General features: G+C 39.2%; 1 protein-coding gene across 1 annotated transcript; it reads right to left on the bottom strand.

Moving 5' to 3' along the window:
• Positions 1–478: 478 nt before the first annotated feature.
• Positions 479–25,408, bottom strand: NEK5 (NIMA related kinase 5). The gene is made up of 23 exons (XM_040055171.1): positions 25,343–25,408; positions 23,844–23,984; positions 22,054–22,150; positions 20,571–20,668; positions 18,543–18,626; positions 18,365–18,435; positions 17,024–17,110; positions 15,937–15,991; positions 13,698–13,898; positions 13,530–13,611; positions 11,841–11,977; positions 8,984–9,183; positions 7,532–7,598; positions 7,084–7,191; positions 6,714–6,797; positions 6,508–6,612; positions 5,537–5,617; positions 4,675–4,743; positions 3,794–3,917; positions 3,447–3,569; positions 2,241–2,378; positions 1,493–1,616; positions 479–1,106 (listed from the first exon to the last, which is right to left on the bottom strand). The coding sequence occupies exons 2-23, from the start codon at positions 23,958–23,960 to the stop codon at positions 911–913; spliced, it is 2,448 nt and encodes an 815-aa protein (XP_039911105.1). The 5' UTR covers positions 23,961–23,984; positions 25,343–25,408; the 3' UTR covers positions 479–910.
• Between the last annotated feature and the right edge of the window lie 1,063 nt (positions 25,409–26,471).

Here is a 26,471-nt window from a genome sequence, read left to right as displayed (position 1 = left end):
GAAGAGGCTCAGGAGAGACCTTATCATTTTCTACTGCTGCCTGAAGGGAGGGTGCAGCCCAGTTGGGGTCAGTCTCTTCTCCTAGGTAAAAAGTGGTAGGAGAAAATGGCTTCAAGCTGCACCAGGGGAGGTTTATATTGCATGTTAGGAAAAATTTTGACATAGAAAAGGTTGTCCAGCATTGGAACAGACCACCCTGGGAACGGGTGGACTCACCATCCCTGGAGGTATTTAAAAGGCATGGCACTTAGGGACACGGTTTATTGGTGAGCTTGGCAGTGTTAGGTTAACAGTTCAGCTCACTGATCTTTTCCAACATAAAGGATTCCTTGAAAAATCTGCTAAAATCAGACTACAGACTGTAATTTTTCCTTTATTTAAGATTCACGTGGATTGTATGAAGATTTTTATGTGAAAAAATATGGTTGGTAGAACCTAATTGTTTTATTAACAACTGGGGAATGCACAATTCTCATGGTACTAATAAACCCTTTTACTGCTACTTTACACTGTATAAAACTCCTGAGCAGTTGATGTTACTACATAGGGTCAGTACTATGTAAATGAAACTGTAGATTACAAAGTGTATACTGGCAGTACACACTGATTATGAAAAGCTGGAAGAGATTCTTAAAAGGAGGAGTTGATTTATCTAGGGAAATAAAATGCACAAACTAGGAGACTGACATGATACCAAAATGGTTAAACAGACTACGCAATCAGAAACTTGCTCAAGCAAGACTTGTCAGGTATGTCCAGGTAGTTCAGAATAATAGATGAAACAGCATTTCAGTCTGGCTGAGGATTTTTCAATCTTCAGACATCTGAAAGGTACCCTGATTTATTTTTCCTTTAAAGCAAAATTGCAGCCCTCTATCAATTCTTTTTCATTATGTGCATCAACACCAAACTACCCATGATTATTTTCTAAATCATCATCAGATTTTCCATGTTTGTGAGGTAAACTCATCTTTTCTTCATCTGTTTCACCTTTATTTATTGAAAAGATGTCAGGCTCCATTTTTCTCTCCGCTGGAGAAGTTGACAACTTTTCCAGAAATTCCTCCAGTTCGTATCTGAGTTCATCTTCAGAATCTTCAAAATTCCTGCACAGCAAAACAGGAGAATTATATTAATTAAATAAATATAACTTTATTACAAACTTTTCTCAGTTCAAGGACTCTTAGGGTTTTTTTAAACACTTCATAAAGAATATACAAGTGACACACCTAATTGTGAACTTTTTCTTCTGTCTCTGTCAGATTTTTTACCTGTGTTTAAAAGTCGAGAAAAGAGCTGCAAGGCCATGTTAATATTTCTGCTGTAATTTTTAATGACAGCATTGGCTGTGAAAAATTCCAGAATTAACAGTTAAATTAGCAAGTAAGTTTTCTTTATTTATGAATTTTTAAGAACACAGAAGAACTTTAGGCAATGCAACCTAAAAAACTGTCCAGTCATGTGGATTTTTCTTCTGATATGCTTCACTTACGTGTCTTCATCATCTGATCTTGGCTCAAGTCTACCTTCATCAACAGCAACATCAGAGTATGTTTTCAGAGTTTCTGAATCATCTTCCTTGTTTTCTTCTGGAGGCAACAGAGTTAATCTCCCTTCTGTAAAGAAAGAGAAACTTTCCTTCAGTTGTATAGTCGAAAACTATAAAAGTATGTGTGAAGGAATAGCAGATAAATGCTTGAATTGTTTTGTTGTTAGTCAAATTACAATGTCATGCTTCTGTTGATGCCAAGTAAATGTAATTTTTTAAAGTCTGTTACCTTAGGAGTGTGGGCTGCAGTGTGGGTGAGCTTGAATCAATTGCAGTGTCAGCATCAGCAGGGACCCTGTTGTAAAGTCAGCACTGCCATTTTAAGTTCCACGTATGTATTTGAATAAATGCTTTTTACAGGGTTCTTCAACCTGGCTAGCTCCAGGTTTATGGTATCTACCAGCCTGCTGGCAGTGATAGCTTTCCTCTGTCTACCCAAGCAAATGAAAGAATTACATGTGAAGGCAATAGCCAGTAAGTAGGGCTTGCCCTTTTCCCTGCTTTTGAAAACATCAGTGTCCTGGAAGAGTTCTGTCAGTGCTTTGGGGACAGAGCAGAGGTTCTGTCCCTGTTTTTCTAGGTTGCCAACTGCTTCAAAATGTTGTTTCTCATCACAGACCCACTGCCAAGGGTAGAAGAAATATTACACTAAAGAATAACATGCAGAATTTACAGAAAAAAAAAATCCTACCTTTGTCTTCCTTAAAAGAGATAAAGGAATCATCAGACAGCTCTGCTTTTGCTAAGATGCTCAGGAGTGTGTCTGGTGGTGTCTGTTTCCACTTCTTCCTGTTTTCTGGGATGTCCTCAGGCAGAATAACATGGTGAGCTGAAGAACAGCAAGGTTCTCAGGTCACTAAGGCATTACTGTAGCTCAGCACTGTCTTTTGTCAGATTCAGTCTTTCTAGTCTCAACACTGATTTCTTCCTTTTGTGTAATTCTGGAATTTTTCTCTCTCTCTCTCTCTCTTTTTTTTTTTTTTTTTTTTCCCTCCTGTATGGACTACTCCTGATTTTTTTAATAAGTACTTCATCTGATGGATAGGGAAAAAATAGTTTGGACTAGTCATCACTAAAAATGTTTAACACTGGTTTTGATGCTTAAGTAACTTATTAAACCTGGAATAGGCACGTGCAGCTTCATTGAGCAGTCCTTGCTCTGAAACTTGCTGGCTTCTTGGTTTGAAAGAGCTTAAAAAAGTTCCTGTTTCTTTTGTGCCCAGTGGTCTTTTAACAAAGGCAGAATGAACAAGAGGTGGTGTATTAATCATATTCTGCTTTGTCTTTACTATCCATGCAAGCCCTTCGGGTTATTTTTTGTCTATCTTGGGTGTGCGGAGCGTGCTGGAATGCTGGAAGAGCTCCTTGTTGGCAGAAACCACTCACTGGAGACACTTGTCTGCCTGGGAATATACACAGTGGTACTGTCAGAAGCCTGGGTCCCCCTTTTCTCTTCTAAAGTGGAGCATCACCAGAGCCACCGCTGGGTGAGGTGGCACTTGTGACAGTGGTGCCACTGCCACTGTGTGCAGAGGGAAAACAGAACTCCACCACACTGCAGGATGGCATTGGTACTCACTGCCCTCGCTCCTGTGTGCCATCAGCTCAAGGCCTGAGAAAGTGGTGATGATTATTTGAATAGACTGGCATTTTGAGCCAGGCCACAGAGTGATTCACAAAATGCAGTGCTCTTAATATGTAGGAGCAACACAGCATGATTGCAGTGTTAGAGGGGAAAGTGACAACAGTTTTCTACGGCTTAACATGTACAATAAACTCTGCTGTTACAAAGTCCCGCAATTAAAACCTGCTGGATCACGTGAACATTCAGGTATGGATGAATTCAGTCCGAATTTAAAGTGCTCACTGCTTTCACTGAAAGCCAAAACTTTCTCACCAAGTTCATTTCCAGCCATAGTGGGACATGCAGTGACATCAGCACCAGCTAAAAAATTCAGCAGTGTCTGAGGGGCTCCAAGCTGCCAATGTTTTCTGGTTTTTTTCATATCATGTATTGACTCTAAGGGGAAGAAAAAGAAGAAGCAAAGTTCTTTGGAATTTTTTTTTTTTTTTTTTTTTTTTTTTTTTTTTTTTTTTTTTTTTTGTCCACATGATTATAATATTATGTGATATAAAGAAAGAGCTCATGAGATAAACTTGCTACAGCCTGGAGTTACTGAATTTACCTAACTCCTATGTAATTTCCAGGATTAATACTCAGCATTGCATTTCCCCAATAAATACCTGTTGAGTGATCAGACAGTTTTTCCAAAGCTCTGTCTGTGTGATTTTCATAAACTTCCACCAATTTCTCCTTAATATTCTCACCATCCATGAAAGTTAAAGTCTCATTCAGTTTATCTAGTACCTGAAAAAACAGTAAGTTACTCTGGAAACAAATATGGTACAATAGCTAATCCCTTCTCCTTTTACTATGTTTGCCAGCCAACCTCATGAATGCACAGGAAAATTGTGTAACAAAAAGTGAAGCAGCAGGACTCAGAAGCCACATTGTGATTTGTGCATCAGAGGACTGCATGGAGCTCCACAGATATGTGAAACAACAGAATGACCAAACAGTGCTTTATAAATTAAAAAAATATATACGAGAATTTTTTGTTGCTGCTGTAAGGAGTATTTTTAAAAATTTTAATATACTAATAAAAAATAGGTAGCTATGACACCACAAGCTACAAATATAATTTTACTAAATGAAAACATAATGTCTGTAGTTGTTCATGCTTTGTGATACAATACTGTTTCATTTCTGAAAAGAAACAGAAATGTACTAAAACAATCTACAAATCAAAGTTAGCATTTGCAGACTAACTCAGTTTCGAGATAAGTTCTTCCTCTCAAGTCCATTTTAGGAAATTTAAATATCTGCACTCCTTCATATTTTACCATGTTTCATATTTTACTGACCCAAGTATCACCTAATTTTCTTCTAAGCAAATATCCTCTTGTAGAAGGACAGACATATACAACATGTCAACAAAGCCTCTGTAGGAAGCTTCATTATAACAAAGGCAGATGATGATGATAATGGAAACAAATCTTAGATTATGGAGCTGTCATGTTCTCAGATTTCTCACGTAAATGCTTTGAATAGAACTAAAACATACCTCTGCTTCTTGAATGCTGTCTTCCTCAGGAAAACATACATCTAAGTTAATTTCAAATTTTAGGCCTCCCTAAAGAAGATTCACATGTTATTAATTGTTTTAATAAATAAAAGCATTTAATTAAAAGTACACTGATTATATGGAACTACAAATTTGAACATTATTCTTCCATTGAAAGTAACTTCTATTTAACAACATTTTCTTCTGTTTAAGAAGATCAAAGTTGAACACATCGGACAAAAATAATTTCCTTAAATATAATCCTTTCCTTGCATCCACTTTTGATTTTAAGGGCCTTTGATAAACAATTAATTTGAATCATTGCAATACCCAGGGTTGGTTCTTACAGCTGGTTGTCAACCAGAACTAAAATTGAATACTGTACTGCTTCCACGCAATACTTCACAAAAGACTTCTAGTCCACTTCACTGTGATCTTGCAGTAAGAAACATTGCTGGTACCTTATGTGCATTTCTAATTCAATTCCCATCTCCTTCTGTGATTTAAAAAGCAGTATAGGGAATCACATTTTATAACAAAATATTTTAAAATTAGCAATGTGACTTGATTTCACTTAGACTTTGCATAAACAGTTCCCATGCACTACTAATGCAGTTTGATATAAGGAGGAGGAGGTAGAGATTGATTATTAGGTGGGAATATCGAAAGGGCATCTCCCTCAAATGATCAGAAAAGCTCATTTATTTTCTTCTGATATAAACTTTTAACAAACAGAAAACCAGCACTCTTAACTGACTCTCAAGTAACTTCATTTCCAGACCTACCACAGTAACACAGTAATTTGAAATGTACAAACATAATGAAAAAAAAAATTTAAAAATACTGTAGTAAAGATGGATACTTTTGTGTTACGTCTCTTTTCTAATACTGGTTGGTCTTGCCTATCCTGGAGTCTGACTTGCTTAAAGCTTTCCTCCATATCCTGGAAGGAGAGGAAAAAAAACAGCTTGAATTACACTCTTTGTAACTGAATATATGTATATCACATAAAGAAAGAGACTTCTTTAAGTAGCAAATATAGTAATGAATTTCCTTTACACAGATCTGTAAGAATATTCCATTCATTGCCAATTATGGCTTATCTGGCAAAAAGAAAAACAGAAATTCTTGCATAAAGAACAAGCCTCTGATTTTTCAGAATGTTAGAAAGATACAGTAATGTCTCAAGATATAAATAATACATCTTTTATTTTTTTATGATCACATGCAAGATGACTCACATTCATTTCATTCTGGAACACTTTGATAGTGATTAAAATCCAGATTTCAGTGGAAACCTATGCCTGTAGAAACTATAGCCCTGTTTTGCAATATCTTGTTTTCTGGTAACTCCTAAAAAATATTTAATTACTTCTTTTCATATTATTATGTCTCCTGTAAGAACATGTCAGAGAAAAGCAAAGTAATTAATAGTATACAGCTTCTTCTGTGATCTGTGGCAATCAGTGCATCCCTTCAGCCTCAGGAGAAACCACAACTATTTACAGATTTGGCTTTTATGCAGTTTCTCTAAAAGATGGAGAGCCCATGAAACAAAGTGACACCAGGCAAGCCCAAAATCTAATGTCTGTTTTTTATTATCATGCATTTCCCACTAAATCACTGGGAACCCAAATTCTCCCCTAACATGGCTCTGACTGCCTATAACCCACTTTATTTCATCAAGTGGTGTGAATTCATTTTAGTAAAAGTCAGATCCAGGATCACTGAGGAGGACACTACTGATATTGGCAGATTTGTCCCAGAGAATGAATCAAAGACAGTGTGAGACCTGCTCAGAATGGTCTATTTAGATGGAGATGGTATTGATACCTGAAGTGATTCTTCTCCTGTTGCAGATATATCTTTGTTTTCAGACTGGTGCTCAGCTTTCCCTTGCTTCACAAGATAGGTTTTATCTTGTATTTTCTGGTTCTCCTAGGAAACATTTTTTTAAAAAAATATTAATTTCAATTCCTAATAAAGTATTCTAGCATAAAAGAGTAAATATGAGTACCCATAGGTTTGAGCTTTGTTACCTGAAGTACTCCTGCTCTAAATCTGAATTCTTTTATATCACTGTGGTATTCTTCCCGAATTTTCTGCAATTGCTTCAAATACTCCTATTAAAGAACAGTAGGGTAGAATATATTTTTAATAAACCAAAGATAGAAAGATTAAATGTAATATGTATGTTCACATAAGATAAAGTATCAGTTTGTTTTCTCTGTCACCCAAAAGCAAAACTATAAAAGTATATTGTTTCTCTATTAAAAGATGGGAAAAGAATGGAAGAGAATTGATGGTGGAAAAGAGAATCTGATGAAAAAAGAATTCTTATGCCAGGAATACTACTGTCAAGGAGCATAAGAAGAGTGTTTTAGGCAACTAAGGAAGATATCCTTTTACCTGTTCTTTCATTTCATTCTTTCTAGACGTGTTTTTGAGATGCTCCTCCTTTGTTTGCTGCTGCTGTATTTGGCCATGATATGGGTCAGCAGAGGACGGTCGCAGTCCCTATGGATGTACAAATGAATCCCAGAGCTAATGAGTTTTCATTTAGGATCCTCTCCTTCAGTGCTCACTCAATTCACTCTCCCTGTTCCACTGAAGAATGCAGTAAGGCAAGTGTACATTTTTTGAGAAAAGAGTTTCAGTAGAATTTTACATTGTTGCAGTTTTGTATGAGAAAATAAAACCTCAGGATGAACATTGCAGAGGAGATCAGGGAATTTGCTGGAGCAAAACCTCCTACCTGACAGTGTTACAGTTTGCTGTTCAAAAGACATAAATTAATCTTTGTATTTTCATTCTCCTTCTTTTACAGATTTTATTCTGTGCTTCAGCATTTACCTACCATCTGTTTTTCCACTTTAATCTTGTACTGCTGGGCTTCGAACCGCCTCTGAAGAAATTCTGCAGTCCTGCAGAAGAAAGTGATGTACATATACTATGTTCTAATTCACAGACTCTGCTACCTTTGCACAAATAATTCTCTGTGGGTTCTACCCCATATGACAAACAGAGCTTTACTACATTAATATATAAATATGGATAAAATATGTATAAATATGACACAGCAGTAAAATAAGGGAACATTCTTTCCAGGCATGCCCTTTCCTTTCACTTCAATTACTTAAGCCTTTTGAAGAGTGCAGCAAAGCCCTTCCACTTTTATTTGATAAATGGCATTGAAATGGTATTAAAACAAAATTAATTTCCCTGGTCCTCAAAATGAATGAAAATTGTCAGAATGGAGGCTGTGTATCCAGCTACCTTTTTGTTGTCTTTCTCCTCTGTGCCTAATTTTATCAGTCAAACTTTGTGCAGTTTCTAAACTTTTCCTTTGCTTTTAAATATAAAATAACCATCAGTCACTTGTAAGCTCCTTGCTTCCCATTTATTTCATTTCCTACCTCAGGAATCCACTTGTGCCATAGGGAGTCAAACTGAATTGACTGTGTCCTTAAATAAGGCACCAGAAATTCAGGTCAGGAAAAATGTTCTAAATCTGAAGATCCGTAACTGAAACGTTCTAAACACTGCTGTTGTTGAATGAGAATTAATGATTCTGCCAGCTTTAAAGGAAAGCTTTGGAAGTATTCAAAATTTCTTTCTCAACATTTTCAATGTTCATCCTCACTTAAAATGGCCAGTCACAGAAGGAATGGACAGGAAATCTCCTAAGGTTGTCCTTCTACTTTGTAACAGAAAAGCTTTGAAGTAAATAAACTGCTAGAGAAAGCCTCTTTATCTCCGAAACAAAAATATAAACGCTGCATGGGAAAAAAAAACCACTTTCATGGCCTGCCTCTCACTCTGTTCCCTTCAGTGCAGAAATGCTTCTGATCTTTGTATTATTCTCATCCTGATGTGAAAGACAGACAGTGTTCACCCTTGGTATAATCAGAGATTCTACAGAAAGCTTATGTTTTACTTTTTACCCAGTAAAAGATTGAGCTGAGACTTGGGAGACATTTTGACAATGAAATGTCAAACACCAGGTCAATTCAGATGGAATTTCTGGATAAAGAGGAACAGGAACAGTGTTGTTGTGTAACAAATTTAGTTTTGGGGTTTTTTTGTTTTGTTTTGTTTTTTTTTGTTTGTGGTTTTTTTTGGTGGGTTTTTTTTTTTTGTTGTTTTTTTTTTTTTTTTAAAAAAAAAAAAAAAAAAAAAAAAAAAAAAAAAAAAGATGAAGCAGAGAGAGAAGGCATTCCACTAAATCAGCTACACCCAGCATTACTTACTCAGGAAGGCTGATAGCTGAGAATGCACAAGACAGACATAAATAGAGTGAAATGTTTACCAATCAGGTGGTGGAGGTGGAGGTGCAACCTGTCCTTTCAGTTTATAGTAATCTTCAGCTCTTTGGCTGATATGAGAAAGGTCATAAGGTGCATTAGCTTTCCTTTGCAGGCTGTCAAGCTTCTCATAGTAATGACCACAATGGCCACGTACTCTGATGCTTTCTGGCCTTTCTGCCATATTAAATGTGGAGGTCTGTGGCTGAAAATATAATAAAGGATGTTATTTTACCTGTATTTAACTCATTTCTGTCAGCACAAGTTTGAATTAGCCTCCTGTACTTCTCCCCAGTCTGAGTTGCATGGTGTATGACTGTCTAGGGTATAGTTAGTGTAAGTTTTCGGAATCCTTTTAAATATAAGCCAGAAATTTCCAAATTTCTCAGGGCTTATGTGATCTCACCATTGCCTTTTCCTTTCCCCCTGTTCCATCAGCTCCTGTCATTAAGGAGCAGCCCACATTGTTGTGCGAGTGAGTCAGCATGGGGCTTTGTACCCTGCAGTGTCCTTGCCCTAGACTCACTTCATTGTTCCAGAGCCTAAAGCACTGACTTATTTCCAGGAGAGCCTCATTTTGACATGTGGTAGCAAGGGGAACCTGGGATGTAGTTTTGGTTTTGTAGTACAGGCATTGATGGCTGCTTTCAGGGGAGCACTGTGCTGCTTCATTTCACGTCTCTTTGATTACGTGCATGTGGGAGTTGGGCTTTCACTTCTCAAAGCACTTACAGTGATGAAGCATCCCCGTATTTCTCCTTTGTGACAAGACTGTCATTTCCATTTCTCATAGGAACAATGGAGAAGAGATGATCACCTAGCTGCCACTGCATGATATAACTGTGGTCAGACATCCACAAACTCTTCCATTGTTGGAAATGATATGGTGCATGAGAAAAATGCTGAATTTTGCTTACTTTCTTACGTAAACATAAATGCATCTAAGTATCACTCTCACAGATGTATATCACGGGGGAGAGGGAGGCAGAGCGCACCCTCAGCCAGTTCGCTGATAACAGAAACTGGGAGGAGTGGCTAATACACCAGAGGGTTGTTCTGCCATCCAAAAGGACCACAAAGGGCTGGAGAAATGGGATGGCAGAAACTCCATGCAGTCCAACAACCGAAGTGCAAAGTCCTGCACTCTGCACCAGTACATGCTGGGAGCCATCCAGATGGGAAAGCAGCTTGGCAGAGAAGAAGAAGAGGGGGCTGGTGTACAACAAGCTGACCATTAGCCAACAATGTACCCTCGCTGAAAAGGTGAATGACATCCCAGCCTGCATTAGTGAAAGTATTCCCAGCAGGTCAAGGGAGGTGATCTTTTTGCACTGCTCAGCACTTGTGAGGCCACACGAGAAGTGCTTTGTGTAATTCTGAGCTCTCCAGAACAAAAGAGACAGTTACAAGCTGGAAAAGTCCAATGAAAGGCCTGGAGCATTATTCCTATGAGGAAAGGCTAAAAGAATTGAGACTGTTTAGCCTGAAGGTGGGATCTTATCAATGGTTATAGCTGCCTGAAGGGAGGGTAGAGAATGGAGCCAGACTCTTTCCATTGCTACCCAGGGACAGAACCAGAGGCAATGGGCACAAATTGAAACACAGAAGGTTCCCTCTGAACATCACAAAACATTTTTTTCACTGTGAGGGAGAGTGTCTGAGGGTGGGGCACAGGTTGCCCAAATAGGATTTAGTCTCCATCTTTGGAGATATTCAACAGCCAACTGGACATCGTCCTGGACAACTGGATCTAGATGGCCCTGCCTGAGCAGGGGTGTGGACAAGGTGATGACCAGAAGTTCTTTTCAACCTCAACCATTCTGTGATCCTGTGAATCCTGAAGCAACAGGATTCACAGGTTCAAAGTATAGCACTATGCAAGAATCCCTGAAACCCTGCACAGTTTATCTAGATGCTGAAAGAATGTGGAAATGTTCCAAGTGTAGGTCAAAACACTGTGGACAAAATTCTGCCTTTGATTATAGCAGTGCACTGTGAAAGGAAACTACCTTTCCAAATTAATCCATCTCTGGATTTGTATGAGGAAAACAAAGTCCTATGTTCCACATCAGGCCAGTATTATTCATAGTGTTAGTGATCGCACGACGGATGCAGTTCTGGGAATTCCATGTTCCCTATTGGCAGTTAAGCTCATGTAACTGCAGCGTGCAGATCTAGGGGCTCCCAGATCCTAAATGTGCTGTGCTTATGTTCACCAACATTCAAGGTACTACTGCATGCTCTTAAAGATAAACATAAATGTGTGCTAAGAAAGAGGCTGGGCATAGCATACAGCTGATATCCTGCCTGAGGAAAGGAGCAGGTGGAAAACAAGTGAGAGGCAAAGTAGTTGTGAAAAACTGAGCTTGCATTTGGGAGAAGGCTGTCAGTAGCAAGTATGTGAGGCAAAGGCAGTGAGTGCTGGTGATTTTGCCCATGAATGAGCTGTCAGAAAGGCTGAAGTAACAGGATCAGTGTATTTGCTGCTATTGCAAAAAATGCAAAAGCAGAGATTATTTGCCTTGGTGCAAACATAAATGCAAAGTATGCCTGAATTCTTTTGTTACAAAGGACCATACCAAAGCAGCTTAGATTCAGTATTTCCCATTTAAACTTTCAAAACATCTCTTCTGAGGATTCAGGCACATTTAACTGTCTCTACTGTCTTAATATAGACATTAAGCTAAACATACATCTTAATGCCCTAAGCCTTTTAAAGTATCTTTTTTAAGTGCAGGTATTTTCTTTCTGAAGATTATATATATGTATTTGTGTGTGTGTAATAATGTATAATTCTGAAGATGATTATGTGTGTGTGTCTGTGTATGTCCATATATATATGAGAATGTGGATACACCGTACCTGAATAATAGGCTGTTGTACCCTTGAAGGAGGCTTCCATTCATTTCTTTGAAATAAGTCTTGTTTCTTGAAAGGCATCGCCATTCCAGATTCCAGAGAAACTGGGTCCTGGACTCTTGTTTTCTGAAGTTTATATGCTTTTTAACAATAAGAGATTAAAAAATTGCATTCTGTGCTCTCTACGTGATTAATGATCATGTGGTTGCAAACCACAGTAGGATGTCTACTCTTAACATTGACAGGTTGGGTTAATAAACATTCCTTACATCCTTTCACCATCATCACCATACCTCACACCTCCTAGGCATTCTGCTTTTCATTCTGAGAATGACATACTTTGAAAACATGGTCGGTCACATTCATATAAGGAGGATCTTATTGATTAGTTTTGCACAGCACACTGAAAAAAAGAGGGAGACCTTTAAACTACAGTGTTGATTTCATGCCAGTTCTGAGAACAGAAAGCAGGAGGTCTAATTCACAGTCTCTAGGTGCCTCTGCTTAGGCATTCCCTTTCTAATAGCCCTTCATACTCTACAATTTGTTAGGCAATGTTGTAGGACTTGTGAAATTTGAAAAGAAAAGCTGAAAAGTGAAAAATCTACCTTACCAGTTTCCCATGTAGGAGAATACAAGTACAGACCATTCCAGTTTGGTCAGTCAGTATTTTGCAAACACCTTAGATGCAGTAATGAAAAGCAGCATACTTTCTTGGGTTAAGTAGTTTCTAAGTGAGTTTTAAATCTTTCATGCATAATGACTGTTAGAGTATCATGTCTGGGAGATAAAATGTATTAAAACTATGAGTAAATGACCAGAGATACTTTTTAAAGTGCCTAAGTTATTTAGTTCTTCAGGCTTCGGTCCAAATTACATTGGTTCTGCGGGCAGATAAATCTCATTGAAAGTCATTTTCAAAATAACAAAGGTTTCTACACTACTGATGAATACTTTTGAAAGGGGAAAGGAAGGGGGTAGGGGGGAGGAGGAGAATCCAAAGTGCAGTTAAATAACTACATAGGTTATTTTCACAGAACTGTTTTAACTGTTTTGATATTCCAAAGACAAATTTGAGGACTCATTGCGACATAATAAAGAATTTAGAAATAGAACAAAGTTACACTGCCAGAAACACACCAGATATTCAACAGTTCATAGACATACATTTAGGCTCATTCATGTTTTCTTAGAAACTGCATACATCATCTGGTCTATGTATGGGTACTAAATCAAAATAGAGTTCACTGTCTCACAATTTAATAAAATTTATAAAACTTTGTAAAATACTTTTTTATTGTATTGCAAAATACTATGGAGCATGATTTGCAAGATTTATACTTTTTTCACACAGTTTCATGTGACGGGCATAAACTAGACCAAATTCTCACTTTTGGAAATTCTGTTTTTTAAAGAACTAAGATTAATGTTTCATCACTTTCCTATGGCAGCTCCTCCACATGACTGTAGCTAATGAGCTGTTTTAAAGTAGTCTTTCCCTGAACAGGACAGCAGTGCACTGCCTGGATGAATATTTCTGCTGTTGCAGTTCTCGACTTACTTTTAGCTTGGGGTGAAAACCTTCATCCAAATGTGCAGTAAAGACTGCTGGAGAAAGTTACAGCCAACAGTTGTATCATAACTAACAAATGTTACTGTAGAAGTAATGATACATAAGATTATTATCGTTACCTTGTATCTGTTTGGCTCCAGCGTGAGATGCTGAAGGTCTTTTTCTGCGTATCACAGTGTGTCTGAGTTCTTCCTGTGCTACCTATCAGACAAAACAGTTCCTGATAGAACAGTTTATACTATTTTCATACTTATTTTCTCTCAGCAGGCAGCAGTACAGTCACTCACCTCAGGGGGCAGATACCTGAGAACAAGCTTCTGCAAGAAGGGCTTCCTTAGAATAGAATTGATGGATGGTCGATCTCTTGGAGATATTTTAAACAACTGGGAAATTAATATCCTCAGATCATAGGAGTAGTTAGGAGACACTGGTTGAAAACGACCTCTGCAAATCTTCAGCACCAGCTCATGCAAACTATTGCCTTGAAACTTAATTAGGGAAAACAATAAATAGAGGACAGTGAGTATTGCTGGTTCAGAATGAGGGACTAGACACCCCAACTTGAAAATAGGTAATTGTTGACACAGTCATAGAATGGTTTGGGCTGGATGGGACCTCAAAGATCATCTCATTCCAACCCCTTGCCGTGGGCAGGGACACCTTCCACTAGACTGGGCTGCTCAGAGCCCCATCGAGCCTGGCCTTGAACACATTAGGGATGGGGCATCCAAAGCTTCTCTAGGCAACGTGTGCCAGTGCCTCCCATCCTCACAGTAAAGAATTTCTTCCTAATATTTATGTTTACAATCTTTCAGTTTAAAATAATTTTCCCTTCTCCTATCAATACCCACCCTTGTCAAAAGTCCTTCTTCATCTCTTTCAGGCCCCCTTTAGGCACAGGAAAACTGCTCTAAGTGTCCCTGAAGCCTTTTCTTCCCCAGGCTGAACAACTCCAGTTCTCTCAGCCTGTCTTTGTAGGAGAGGTGCTTCAGCCCTCTGATCATTTTTGTGGCCCTCCTCTGGGTTCATTCCAATAGGTCCATGTCCTTCCTTTGTTGGGGGCTGCAGAGTTGGATGCAGAACTCCAGGTGGGTTCTCACAGAGTGAATTAGGGGGGAGAAGCCCTGTGTTGTGGAATTCCTCCAAAAATCCTTTCTTGCTAACCATGGTTTGATGTGGAAAATTAATATAACCACTCTCCAATTGTGTTTTCTGGTTACATTCTCCTGCTTTCAGCTGCACAGCTAAAAGGTCTAATGACTTCTGTACCTGGAAGAGTTTTATTCACCCTCTGCTGTCAGACAGTAACACAGAAGCCCATCTTTCCAGAATGAAACATGATGTGACTTGCCAAAAACTGTTCAACGGAGATCTACATACATATTGTCTTTACAGGGCTCACCTGCAAAACCTCACCTCACCCAACAGCCTCTGAGTTCTGTGGTCCCTCCAGAACGAAGATACAACCCTGATTTTTTAACAAGTGATGCCAGTCAGGTAATTCAGTCCTCTCAGTTCACTAGATCTCTTTAGAGGCCAACATCAATGTAGTTTTTAGGGCCTTAGGCAAAAAAAAAACCCCAAGTTCTTTCTAAAACTACTCCTTTATTTATGCAGCTGTTTTGAAGGTGGTAGAATTGAATTTAGCTTAGCTTCACTTGTGTTTCCTCTCTACATCTGCATTGAGTCGTGGCCCTCACACAGAAACAGTGGGCAACAATACAAAATAAAACACCTGATATTCATACAAAGTAATGTTTCATGTTTTGCCACTTTGTGAAATCAGCAGCTTTCCTCAGCAATACCCCCTTGCTCCTAGCTCAGCACAATTGCTCTATGAGTGCTGCTCGATCTTCTCCTGCATCTGAGCTCAGCAAAAAGTCAACATCTGCTGGTCCCAGGAATCTGATCCTTTTCCTGTTGTCAAAATTGGTTTCTGCTGTGTTCCCTTCTCCATGTAATAGTCACAGGCTGAGGATTACTTGAGGTTCAGACCAGGCTGAGGACAACACAACTTCCTGAAGATACTATCTCAGTTATTTTCTGACATAAACGTACTTTCAAACAAAATATATTTCCTTTAGGAAAATTTTTCTGGGGACTCAAACCACTTTCTGGGGAAATGTGGAGTTTAGGTTTTTTAATAAGTATAGACTGGTATTTTCAAACAGAAATTAGTAAAATTATATACTTAAGCCTAACCTTGAAGCTTGTATTTAATTCTTTCCATTGTTCATCAGTCTTGAAAAAATTAAGTAATTTTTAAAGAGCAAATATATGTTCAAAGTATGTACACACATGTGCATATATGCAAGATATAGGAATACAACATAATACTTTCTATGTTATTTTGCACAAAGAGATATAATACAAAAAGTTAAACACTAGCAGTCATTATTTAATATCAATAAATAAGATAAATATAACTCTTGTAGCTGACTGCGAATACTATTGCTACTACAGGCTTTGCAAGGTGACCACTATATTTTCTAATAATATGATAAGAGCTGATTGTACAGTACTTACTGGATGTTTTAGTGCACACAGCTCATAAAGCACACAGCCAAGAGACCAAATATCTCTGTGAATAAGAAGTAATTAAAGTTTCAGTGAAAAGTCTATAATATTTTCATCCATGTAACCAGTACCTCTTCTCAGCTCCCAAATTTATTACCATTATTCTATCACAGACTGGTGCAAATATTTTTTCTTAAGATGCACTAAAAAGAACAACTAGAAAATTATTTTTAGTTGTGGCACCAATGTTTCTATGGTATCCAAATAGGTTTTATCATTATAATTGGAAAAGGCACATGATATAGGAAGTCTGCTTAATATTTCTACCAGGACAAAGGACAAAGCTGATTTGATAGCTGAGGAGACAATAAGGGAATAAACTTGTCTGAATAGCACCTCAGAGCTGAGATGCTACTCTGAGCTGCAGAACATTTGGTGTTGATCACATTCCCCACACGGAGAAGGGGGTCTAGGCCCATTCACCTCCTGACTTTGGAGTGCTTCTCATCTTGGTATTTCATGGTAAGCCTCAGACCCTTCTGACTTTCTGCAAGTGGCTACTGAAAGTTTCCAAAGTAGCCAAACTAGCAGCTTTCATTTTAGTGTATTTTTATAAATGATAAATGAGTGTATCAAAAATTCACAAACTTGAAACTGTAAAGATGCATTGGTTATTACATCTTGGAAATGAAAGAAATGTAGTAATTGATGAAGAAGCAGACAAGCAAAGGGAAAAATACCAGTTTACCCTTCCCACCACTACTAACAAGAAGTATTAAAGGAGAGTTTAAAGTATAAGTAATTTTATAAAGCCAAAACATATAATTATATTAAGCCTGTAGATTAATCACAGCAAAGGCATGATTGCTGTTTTGGAAATTTTAAGTCAAAGTACTACTTTGTTGTATAGTATAAAATAGTTGTTGGGTACGATGATGCACCTAATTATTGGACCCGATAATACAAAACTTTACAAAGGGTGACCATGAGAAATTCCCATGCTCTGCACGAAGACTGATTTAAACCATATTACTAAAATGAGTTCTTTCACACCTGCACATCCTCACACACACAGGAAGGGAAGACAGAGACTTACGTTTTGTTGTTGTAGGGTCGATTTTCACATATCTCAGGTGAAAGGTAATAGGGGGTCCCTACACAGGTATGGGCAAACTCTGTAGTACTAAGGAAACACAATGAACAAAAAGGCTTACACACTGAAAAGCTTTATACACAATTGAACTAGAGACTTCTCTGCCCCAGGTTAAAAGCCTAAGAGAGACGTTACTTCTGCTCTCCAAACAGTTGAATAATGCAACACCCCATGAAAAACTATGTCATTTCCCAGTTGTGTGTAAAATTACCCACTATTTTAATAGTGGAAAGTGTTTGCACTTCAACAGAAAACACAGGAATTCCCTGTCCTTGTCTTGGCCCAGGAGCCTTTCATAATATTTTCTCTCTTCTGTATAGCTGAGGAGGGCAGTGACAGAGCTTTTGTGGACACCTGGCATCCAGACACTGTCAGCTCATCACAGAAACTTAATCAATGAGTTACAAGAGGAAAAGTATTGTCAAGCTCCAATTATATTGCTGTATAAGCCTATTATATACTTTCTAAAATGTCTGTTCTTCAACCTTCAGATTCCGAGGTTTGCTTTCTATCTGCTAGGTACTGTTCTGCTGTGTAGAAGCAATCCTTACAGAAACTATGCCCAGAACACTTCTAAAGGAAGGCACTTTGGGCATCAGTAGTTTACATGCTGAGAGTTGAGTTCTGTCAAAGATAATAAAACAGCACAAAAAGCGATCAAATCTAAGCATTTTCTTGTTGTTATCCTGCCCTCTGGCACGTTTTGGCTACACCTGGCCACTACCTAGGACAGGCCAACCTTGGCCCCAAAGTCATTAAAGTGTTCTCTTTTTGGGAGAACAATGCAGATGCAAGGCCAGCCATGCCATGTTCTCGGGCCCAGGTGGTCATTCTGAGTGTTTTTAAAACATTAACAGAGGCTCACTCTTGAAGGACACACAACATCTGTATAAACCCTTCCTTTACTCTCTCCTTAGTTTTAAATGCTCTTCACTTCTGGTTTTATGAGGTAACAGAAGTTATCACCAACAGCTGCATGGGCAGAACTGTGCCTCCAGAATCTCTCTATATCAGTTCCACAGAGAATGGGCAAAGGCTGTAGCTTCTTTACCCTATGTCATATACCCAGCAGAAGTCCAGTTACAAGGCTACATACATCTGTGGTTCCATGCAAGATGGCATGTTTTAGGATAACAGGAGAAAATGTAGCATCAGACCCTTTGTATCCCAGATCTCTTGAGCAAGCACAATCCACAAACAATTTGCACGTTCAGGCTGCATTCTGGACATTCACAAACATTCCTGTTTGGTACAGATCATAAACTGATTAAAAATCATGCTTACCTGTTCAGCTGTCTTGCTATGCCAAAGTCCCCAAGCTTTGCTACCTTTCCATTATTGCTAAGAAAAACATTCTGTAAATAAACCCAAAAATAGTTCTTGATAATGAAAGATGGCAGAACTTCTTAAGCATATGTTTCACAGGACAAAATAACCCCCTCTCCAGTACCAGTTTTACTACCTCTGCTTTTACATCCCTGTGTAAAATCTTCTTGTCGTGAATATGCTTCAAGCCCAAGGAGATCTGCACAAACCAACTGAGAATCTGCAATGGAAGTTACAGAGAACAGACAGCTTTGAATTTGTGTGACTCTAATGGGGCATCTTACCATAATATATAAAATAAAGACAACAAGAAAATCTAAAATATACAGGACGTATACAACGTAAAACAATAAAAAGTTTATTTTTAAAGTTAATGCCAGAGACTTTTCCTTTCCATTTAGAGCTATCACTAAACTAAATGGAAATAGATACCTGCCCTACTTCACTTATCCCCATCAAGTTTTCCCTGGCTGTGGCAGGACATGCACTTGAACAAGGACTGAAGAACCATGCCAAAGGAGAGTAAAGAATAATAGACTTATTTTAAGAAATGAGGGAGTGCAAATAACTAAGACAGAATTGGGAAGTGGCTTCTTAATCCTCAGTGATGGAAGTCATACCACCAGCTGTAGTATTTGTAGTTCTACCAAATGTGATCCAGGAACCAAAAAAAAAAAAAAACAAAAAACCACAAAACCAAAACATACAGTGAAAGAAGCGAGCTATGAAGAATCTTGCATAATAAATAAGCACATGAGCTTATCCTTTATCCTTGAGCCAGTACAGCGCTTAAACATATATTTAACTTCTGATATACATGTCTTCTTAAAAAAGGGCCTTCGGACTAAATTCAGAAACAAAACTGCAACCTGCTGCTATGCTTCTCTATTTAGGAAAATGCATGCACAAGAAAGACTTTGATTCAAGTAATAACCTTCTATTCAGCAATGCTTGACATTAAATAGATGATTTCCTGATTCGGGCTGATGCCACAAATGAGGCTTTCTCAGAAGCACATTTGAAAATACAAAGATATTTTAATAGTATTTTGTTAAATTGGGAAAATTCGCTTTAATTTCTTTGCTCAGCAGAGGCATCTTTAGTTTCTATAATTCATTCCTCTGTCTGTATTTCTTTTGCCTTGCTTTGGATATGTATCATTCGGTGTAGTTGTCAAGGGGTTTGTGTGTTGGTTCTCTCCTTTGCGCTTTCATGATCTGTGGGTTTGTCCTCTATTTTTTTTTCATGTTCTCCCTGCCTCTAGTGTGACTCCCAACAGGATCTTAAAATTCATTATTATTGAGGCAGTAATTCACTTTCAACTGACTTCTCCACCAAGGAGTTCCTCTTTTACTACTAAAGCAAAAAGAAAAGTCACAATACTTTTTTTTTTTCCCCCCTTCAATTTTATGCCTTAGAGTATATTTCCACTAGCAGGTTGGACACTATCTACTTGGTTTCTAAGAAAATTTCATTGTACCTGCAAAAGTAGATTTTATTTATCACTAAATAACCCCAGAGTTCAGTCCACCAATTCCTATATAAAGAAAATCTCCTTCAGAAAGCTAAGAGTTAGTAAAAAAATAAAGGAATACGTACAGAATAGTGGAAAATTCTACTTCTGTGAATTGCAATACTTATCATACTCACCTGCTTACAAAATAAAATATACATGAACATGGCCCAAAAGCAGTCAGATATCTGGGCTTGTTTCTCTGTGCTAGTTTAACACTTTAAATGGCATCAGAGAAGTTTTGACCAAAATGGAATGAATGAGAGATTCACCACAGACTTCTGTATAAAGGAGGATGTGCCATGATGCAAATAGCACCAACAAATTAAGAACTTGTATATAATACATCCTACCCATAATTGGAAAGCACTATTTAAAAAAAAAGGTCTTCATGGTTTAATGGGTATATTACTAATGCAAAGAAAAAGTACATCTATGATGCAAAGAGCAATAGGAGGAAAGGGGCATTAAAAAAGTCATCATCACGCTGCTAATGAATTCATTTCAGATCTTAAATAAAAGTGCTAAAAAACCTTCCTACACTCCAACTAAAATTACCAAAGTTTTCTTTAAAAACTCAGTTATTACTGAATAATTCAAACTACATGTTTCAGATAATATATTCTTCCCTCTAAAGAAAATATCTTTCACCTGGTCCTCATCAAACAGCACTCCATGCTGCATATTTATCCTCTTCATTAAATCTCCACCATCGCAGTACTCCATCACAATATATAGCTTGTTCTTTTCTGGAAGGAAAAGCATAATTTTTTTTAATTATTATTTATTTTTTTTCCCTTTATTCCTATATCATTCATTAACACAGCAACAACTTATTTTTATTTTTCCTTCTTTCAAAAGGTAGCAGTTAACATCTACCTTCTTCTCCATTTCAAAGACTGAGAAAAAATAGCTACTTCCAGTGAAACCTGATGCAAAATTAAGGTGTGAAAATACATTTAAATGGAGATTCAGCAAAACATTAAATACATGAGGAAACCCAGAAGAGAGCCCACTGACAGACAGTCTTACAGGAAACTCAGCAGAATGCTTCAAAGTTCAGGTTTTTTGCTCGATAACTGAATATAGAGTAAGGCTTAGGGAAAAGGTTAAAAGTAGACAATATTCCAAAATGCAAAAATAAACAGCGGGGCCTGCTTAATAGAAAAATTCAACCTATTCTTACCTCTCTGGGGTTAGAAGACTATCTGATTTACATGTCTCCTAAAACATTTACAGTCCTGGTCATGGAGAACAATTTGAACAGAAGCTGCAACTATAGCTTTTATTATGTAAGGCACTGCTTACGGCAGATGTCAGAGGAAAAATAAATACAGGGAATTAGCTTTCATGGTGAATGGAATTCCTTCTGTCTCTTTCAGCCCTGAAGAATTATTTATCCTTGAGTAATAATTCAAAATATATCTGAAGAAAAAAGGCAAGCACAGCATTATGAGATTGATACTGGTCACTGGAAAGACAGTGCTGTATCAAGGTATAAAATACCAATATTGTTTTTACATTCCAGATGCTGAAAGACATTTTTAGGTGTACTAATAGATTGCATTTCTATTTAATGACCTCTTCTTGTGCTTGCCTGTTTTGTCTGTGTATATGTATATGCATACATAAGTATGTATATATGTGTGCATGTAAATATGATGTATGTATGATAACCATATAATGTGATATGTGTATGATGTGGATAAACAAAATATGAGGAACCTGAGGTTAGATGAGATAGAATTATCATTCTATTTCTTGCCTATTTTATCAGCCTTTTGTTCTATTTGATCAGCCTATTCCTTGCAATACTCAAAAGCTCTCTTCTATTGAAACTCCTAGAAAATTCCCATTAAACTCTGGACTTCCATAAAAAATCAAGACTAAAGTTCAACTTGTACAGTAAGGACACCTCAGGATCTAGAATTCATGCCAAGTACCCATTCACACATGTGAAAAACACAAGTGATGCCTGAATTTGGTGCCTCGTGTCCATTTCTAGGAATTGAGACCTTTTCCCACGTTTAAATAAGACATTAGGGACAAGGCAAAGGGTGGTCAACACTACATGGTAGTTTTTCTGCTTTCCACTCCTTTCACCACAGTTAAAACAGAAATGTTAAAAGTGAACCTTGCAAAGCAGCATAGAAGGTGACAATATTTGCATGCTTCATTTTGGCCAGCAGAATGACTTCTTTCTCAGAGGCTTCTTTTTCTTTCACTGGCATCTACAAAGAATTAAGAAACTAAATGCTAGCAATGATATATTTAACCCTTTTCAAAAATAGTTACATCAAACTATTCCCATTCATACAAAAATACAAGTGTACCAAGACTATGTAGAAATATTATAAAGTATGATGTATATATAACATGAAAAATACATTTGCAGTGGATGTTTGAAAGTGTATTGGAACATTAGTGAAGTCAAACCCAATTCTGACATTTTACAAACAAGCAAATGTATATCTTTAAACTTAATTAAAGAATGTAAACTCCAAAGTTAAAGAATTCCCTTAAGAATTTGAAGAGTATGGATGCAGATGATTCTGTAATGCTAATAGCACTGATGTCAAAAGATCAAAGTAAAAAGAAAAAAAAAAATCCTTCCTTTTCATGGTGTTACTTGTTCTTGCAACATTTCAGGCAAACTCTTTGCCTTGTTACATTAATGGAAAATTTCTATTTAGTTTATTATGATCACACTTCCATCAATACTACTTAAAAAGTCATTCCTCTGACCATCTATCCTTCAAAATGTCCTCTTGTATTTATGAAGTTTCTTACCCTCATTCTTAAGAAGTATTTTTGAAATGTAATCGTTAAAGATTCAAAAATCAGTAACTGAATAACACACTCTACCATATAAAAAATTCTTTTGACTTCAAAGTAGCAATTTTCTGTCTCTAGTTTCTGACTTTTGAACAAGTGGGATTCACAGATTCACAGCAGCCATTCTTCTAGTTGTACATCAAAATCTAAGATTAGAAATACATGGGGTTTATTGGTCACGTGCAGAGAGAGAAACTATCAATCTTTTCATTTAGCTGTCATTACTCATGTGTCAGTTTTTCCAGGTTTGAACCTGGAAGACAGACAGCTCTTTCTAGAACTCATTCTTCTACTGTAATTCTCTAATATATTAGAAATTCGCTGGGGTGGCCCAGAATAGCAACAGACCTGTCAAAAGCATGTAAGCACTCATTGAAACTGACTGTTAAAACCCCTGCATTGAAATCACAGAGGTTTTAATTGCCTTAATGGAGCCAGATACAGCCCTGGTACTCCTCCAGCACCGGAGCAAGTGGCCCTAAGCTGCCGCTGCAGTCAGTGAGAAGACAGAAGTTTCACAGCCCAATTGAGCTCGTTCTAAATCAGAAATCTAAAACACATGTGATCAACAGCCTCCTAAAAAGACTTAATTCTCTTGTTCTCCTTGAAAAGGTGTCTGGCCAAGCAGCTCTAATGCTGACAGCAACAGAATGGAAACCTAAAATCAGATGAGATGAATCGAACTGCCATAAACATAAATGAGAATTGGAAATACTCCATTGTGAATTACTCATGTCTGAAAATAGAGAAATTTACCACAGAATTGTGATTTGTTATTTTAGTGGCAATATTTTCATTGTAGTTGAATCAACTATTACAGAATTTGAATTAGGCAGTGCCACACATTGTAGGCAGAAAGCAACTTTGAAAAGAACAAAAATGCAGTAAAATGCATAGACTTAATATCAAAATATGTATTTCACCTATGCTTTTAAAATAAAAAATTAGCAAAGAATACAGTCTTTGGAAAGCTTAGCTCTATATAATTGAGATGGAACTACAAAGGAGATAAAATATAACCTAAGTTCATACCCAGCTAAATGCAAGTAGCACAATCTGGTAAATATAATTCAGGTTTTGCTGTTTTACCTTAGTTAAATCGATCTCTTTGATAACACATGGCTCATTATCCATTTTTCCTTTCGCCAAGAATATTTTGCCAAAAGATCCTTCTCCAATTTGTTTAATGATTTCATATTTATCCATGATGTATTCGTCTTAGAGCAGTGGCTAAAATAAAAATTCCCCAAATTAGTACTGCACATAGTCAGTGCTTTAACATCTGAGCTGGTGCTACTGAAATAGACACTACCTTTAAAGACTGTCATTTTTATTACTTTATATAACATTACTGCTGTTGATTTTTCCTAAAAATATCATGTCCTGAAAGCATGCAGATTATTGCAGATCTTAACTTTTAATGAGCAGCAAGTTTATGAGTCTCTCATAAAGAAAAGCACAGTGCACCCTAAAGTTAATGCATGGGAAGGAAGTACAGAGCGTAGGATTATGATATGATTTTGTAAAATGTGACACTATTTCGTGACTGGAACAATATTGCGGAATCGATCTTTTAATGGAACAAAAATCATCTATTCTATATTGATTTCGTTTATACTAATGTGATCTGATGTTGGCAGCAAAATGAAAGCCACAGCGCACCATGGCCAAGTGAAGTAGAGCATTAGCTGTAGTCTGGAAACCACTGTGAAGAACACTGAAAGCGCTGGGTACTTGCAGTGGCTCCATACAGGAAAGGCTGCACACCTGAATATGAGCAAACGCTACAAAACTGTTCTTGTTAGTTGTCCTGAGTTTTAGCAAGGGATATTAGCTCCGATACCCGACGTTCCCCGCCAGGCAAGCTCTGCAACGGGCTCCATCGCAGGCAGCCTCCGAGGGCCACTGGCAGCGCCAGCAGGGCGACCTCGGGACGTTTGGGATTTCGGTGTCTGGTTCAGAGGCAGCTCCTGTTGCCAGCCCCGGCTGAGAAGCGGCTCTCGGGACAGGCGTCCGCGCAGGGCACAGGGGTGCGCTCCGCCCGGCCTCAGCCCCGCATCCACAGGCGACAGCCCGGCCTCCCGCCGCCCGGCAGGGCAGCGCCCGGGCACAGGGGCTCTGGGGAGGGCGGCAGCGCCCGGGCACAGGGGCTCTGGGGAGGGCGGCAGCGCCCGGGCACAGGGGCTCTGGGGAGGGCGGCAGCGCCCGGGCACAGGGGCTCTGGGGAGGGCGGCAGCGCCCGGGCACAGGGGCTCTGGGGAGGGCGGCAGCGCCCGGGCACAGGGGCTCTGGGGAGGGCGGCAGCGCCCGGGCACAGGGGCTCTGGGGAGGGCGGCAGCGCCCGGGCACAGGGGCTCTGGGGAGGGCGGCAGCGCCTGCCCCGAGTCCCGGGGGAGCCCTGAGCGCTGTCCGGGCCGGACGCACCGCGGGGATGCCGCGCTCCGGCCGCCCTGCGTCCCCATGGCGACGGGACGCGCCGGCTGGCGGCCCTCGCCGGGGCCTCCCCGCCCTGCGGACCTGCTCGGCCCGGCCCGGCCCGGCTCGGTTCGGGCGGCCCCAGCCCCGGCAGCGGCCGGGGGACGCGGTACCTGCGTGCGCTCAGCCGCCTCCGGAGCCCGCCCGGCCGGGGAGAGGAACCGGCCCCGCTCCGCGCCCCGCCGGAGGAGTGGCGTTTGCAGCGCCCTTCGGGAGCCTTATTTCCCTGACACAGAGCGCCCCTCCCTCCCTCCCACGGGCACGAGGTTGTGGTTTGCATGGACAATAGTAGTAGGGTGGCCCGAGAGGAAATCTCGACTGCCTCGAGGTCTTGAATCCTTGGAGAAAACTCACGTACCAACCTACGTGCAATAGGGGAGGTGAGCTCTGGCTCCACACCGGATTTCCTAAAGGTTTCCTTGCGTATTACTCCTAATATTACCTATTACAGGGACATAGTCCAGGACAGCTTCCCCAGAAGAACTCTGCCAAGAACATTTGTGCTCTCCCTTGCCGTATTTTTCTTTTGAAGCGTCTATTTATTACCCAGTAACCAGAACAGAGGCCAATTTGACATTGCCCATAGCACTCTCTGCAGCAGAAGTGTCTCTCCAATCAAAGTCAGAAAAATTGTCCTTATTCATGAATACATTTGATTCCTTTCACACGTGCAGTGGCATATAAAAAACTTGCCATTGAATCAAGGCAAAAGTTGTCTCAAAGAGTTTTCAGGATGATTGCACAAACTAAAGCCTCAACTATTTATCATAGGTAAGTATTTCCCATAATATCCCCTTCAAACACCAGTTTTACATATGCATGCCTTGGGTTTGTGTGGCAGGGTTTCGCTAGCAGAGAGGAGCTACAGGGGTGGCATCTGCCAGAAGCTCCCCACATGTTTGACAGAGCCAGCCAGCTCCAGACAGACCCACCCATCTGTGCCCCCGTCCATGCCCCACCTCCTTCTCTGCTCTCCCAGAGGCGCCACCGCCACCGCTGGTGGCCTTGACCAGTGAAGCGAAACTGAGTCCAGGAAGAAGGGGGGGGGGTGGGAGAAAAGTGTTCTAAGATTTGGGTTTATGTTTCATTACTCTGCTCTGATCTGGTTGGTAATAAATCAGTTGCCTCAGGTCAAGTCTGTATTGCCTGTGACAGGTGAGTAACTGATCTCTCCCTATGCTTGACCCATTAAATTTTCTCTCCCCTGCCCAGCTGAGGAGGGGTGTGACAGAGAGGCTTTGC

This window comes from Hirundo rustica, chromosome 2 (genome assembly GCF_015227805.2).
Source record: "Hirundo rustica isolate bHirRus1 chromosome 2, bHirRus1.pri.v3, whole genome shotgun sequence".
Classification (NCBI taxonomy): Eukaryota; Metazoa; Chordata; class Aves; order Passeriformes; family Hirundinidae; genus Hirundo; species Hirundo rustica.
Note: the sequence above shows the minus strand (reverse complement) of the source record. Positions and strands in the feature narration are given on the sequence as shown.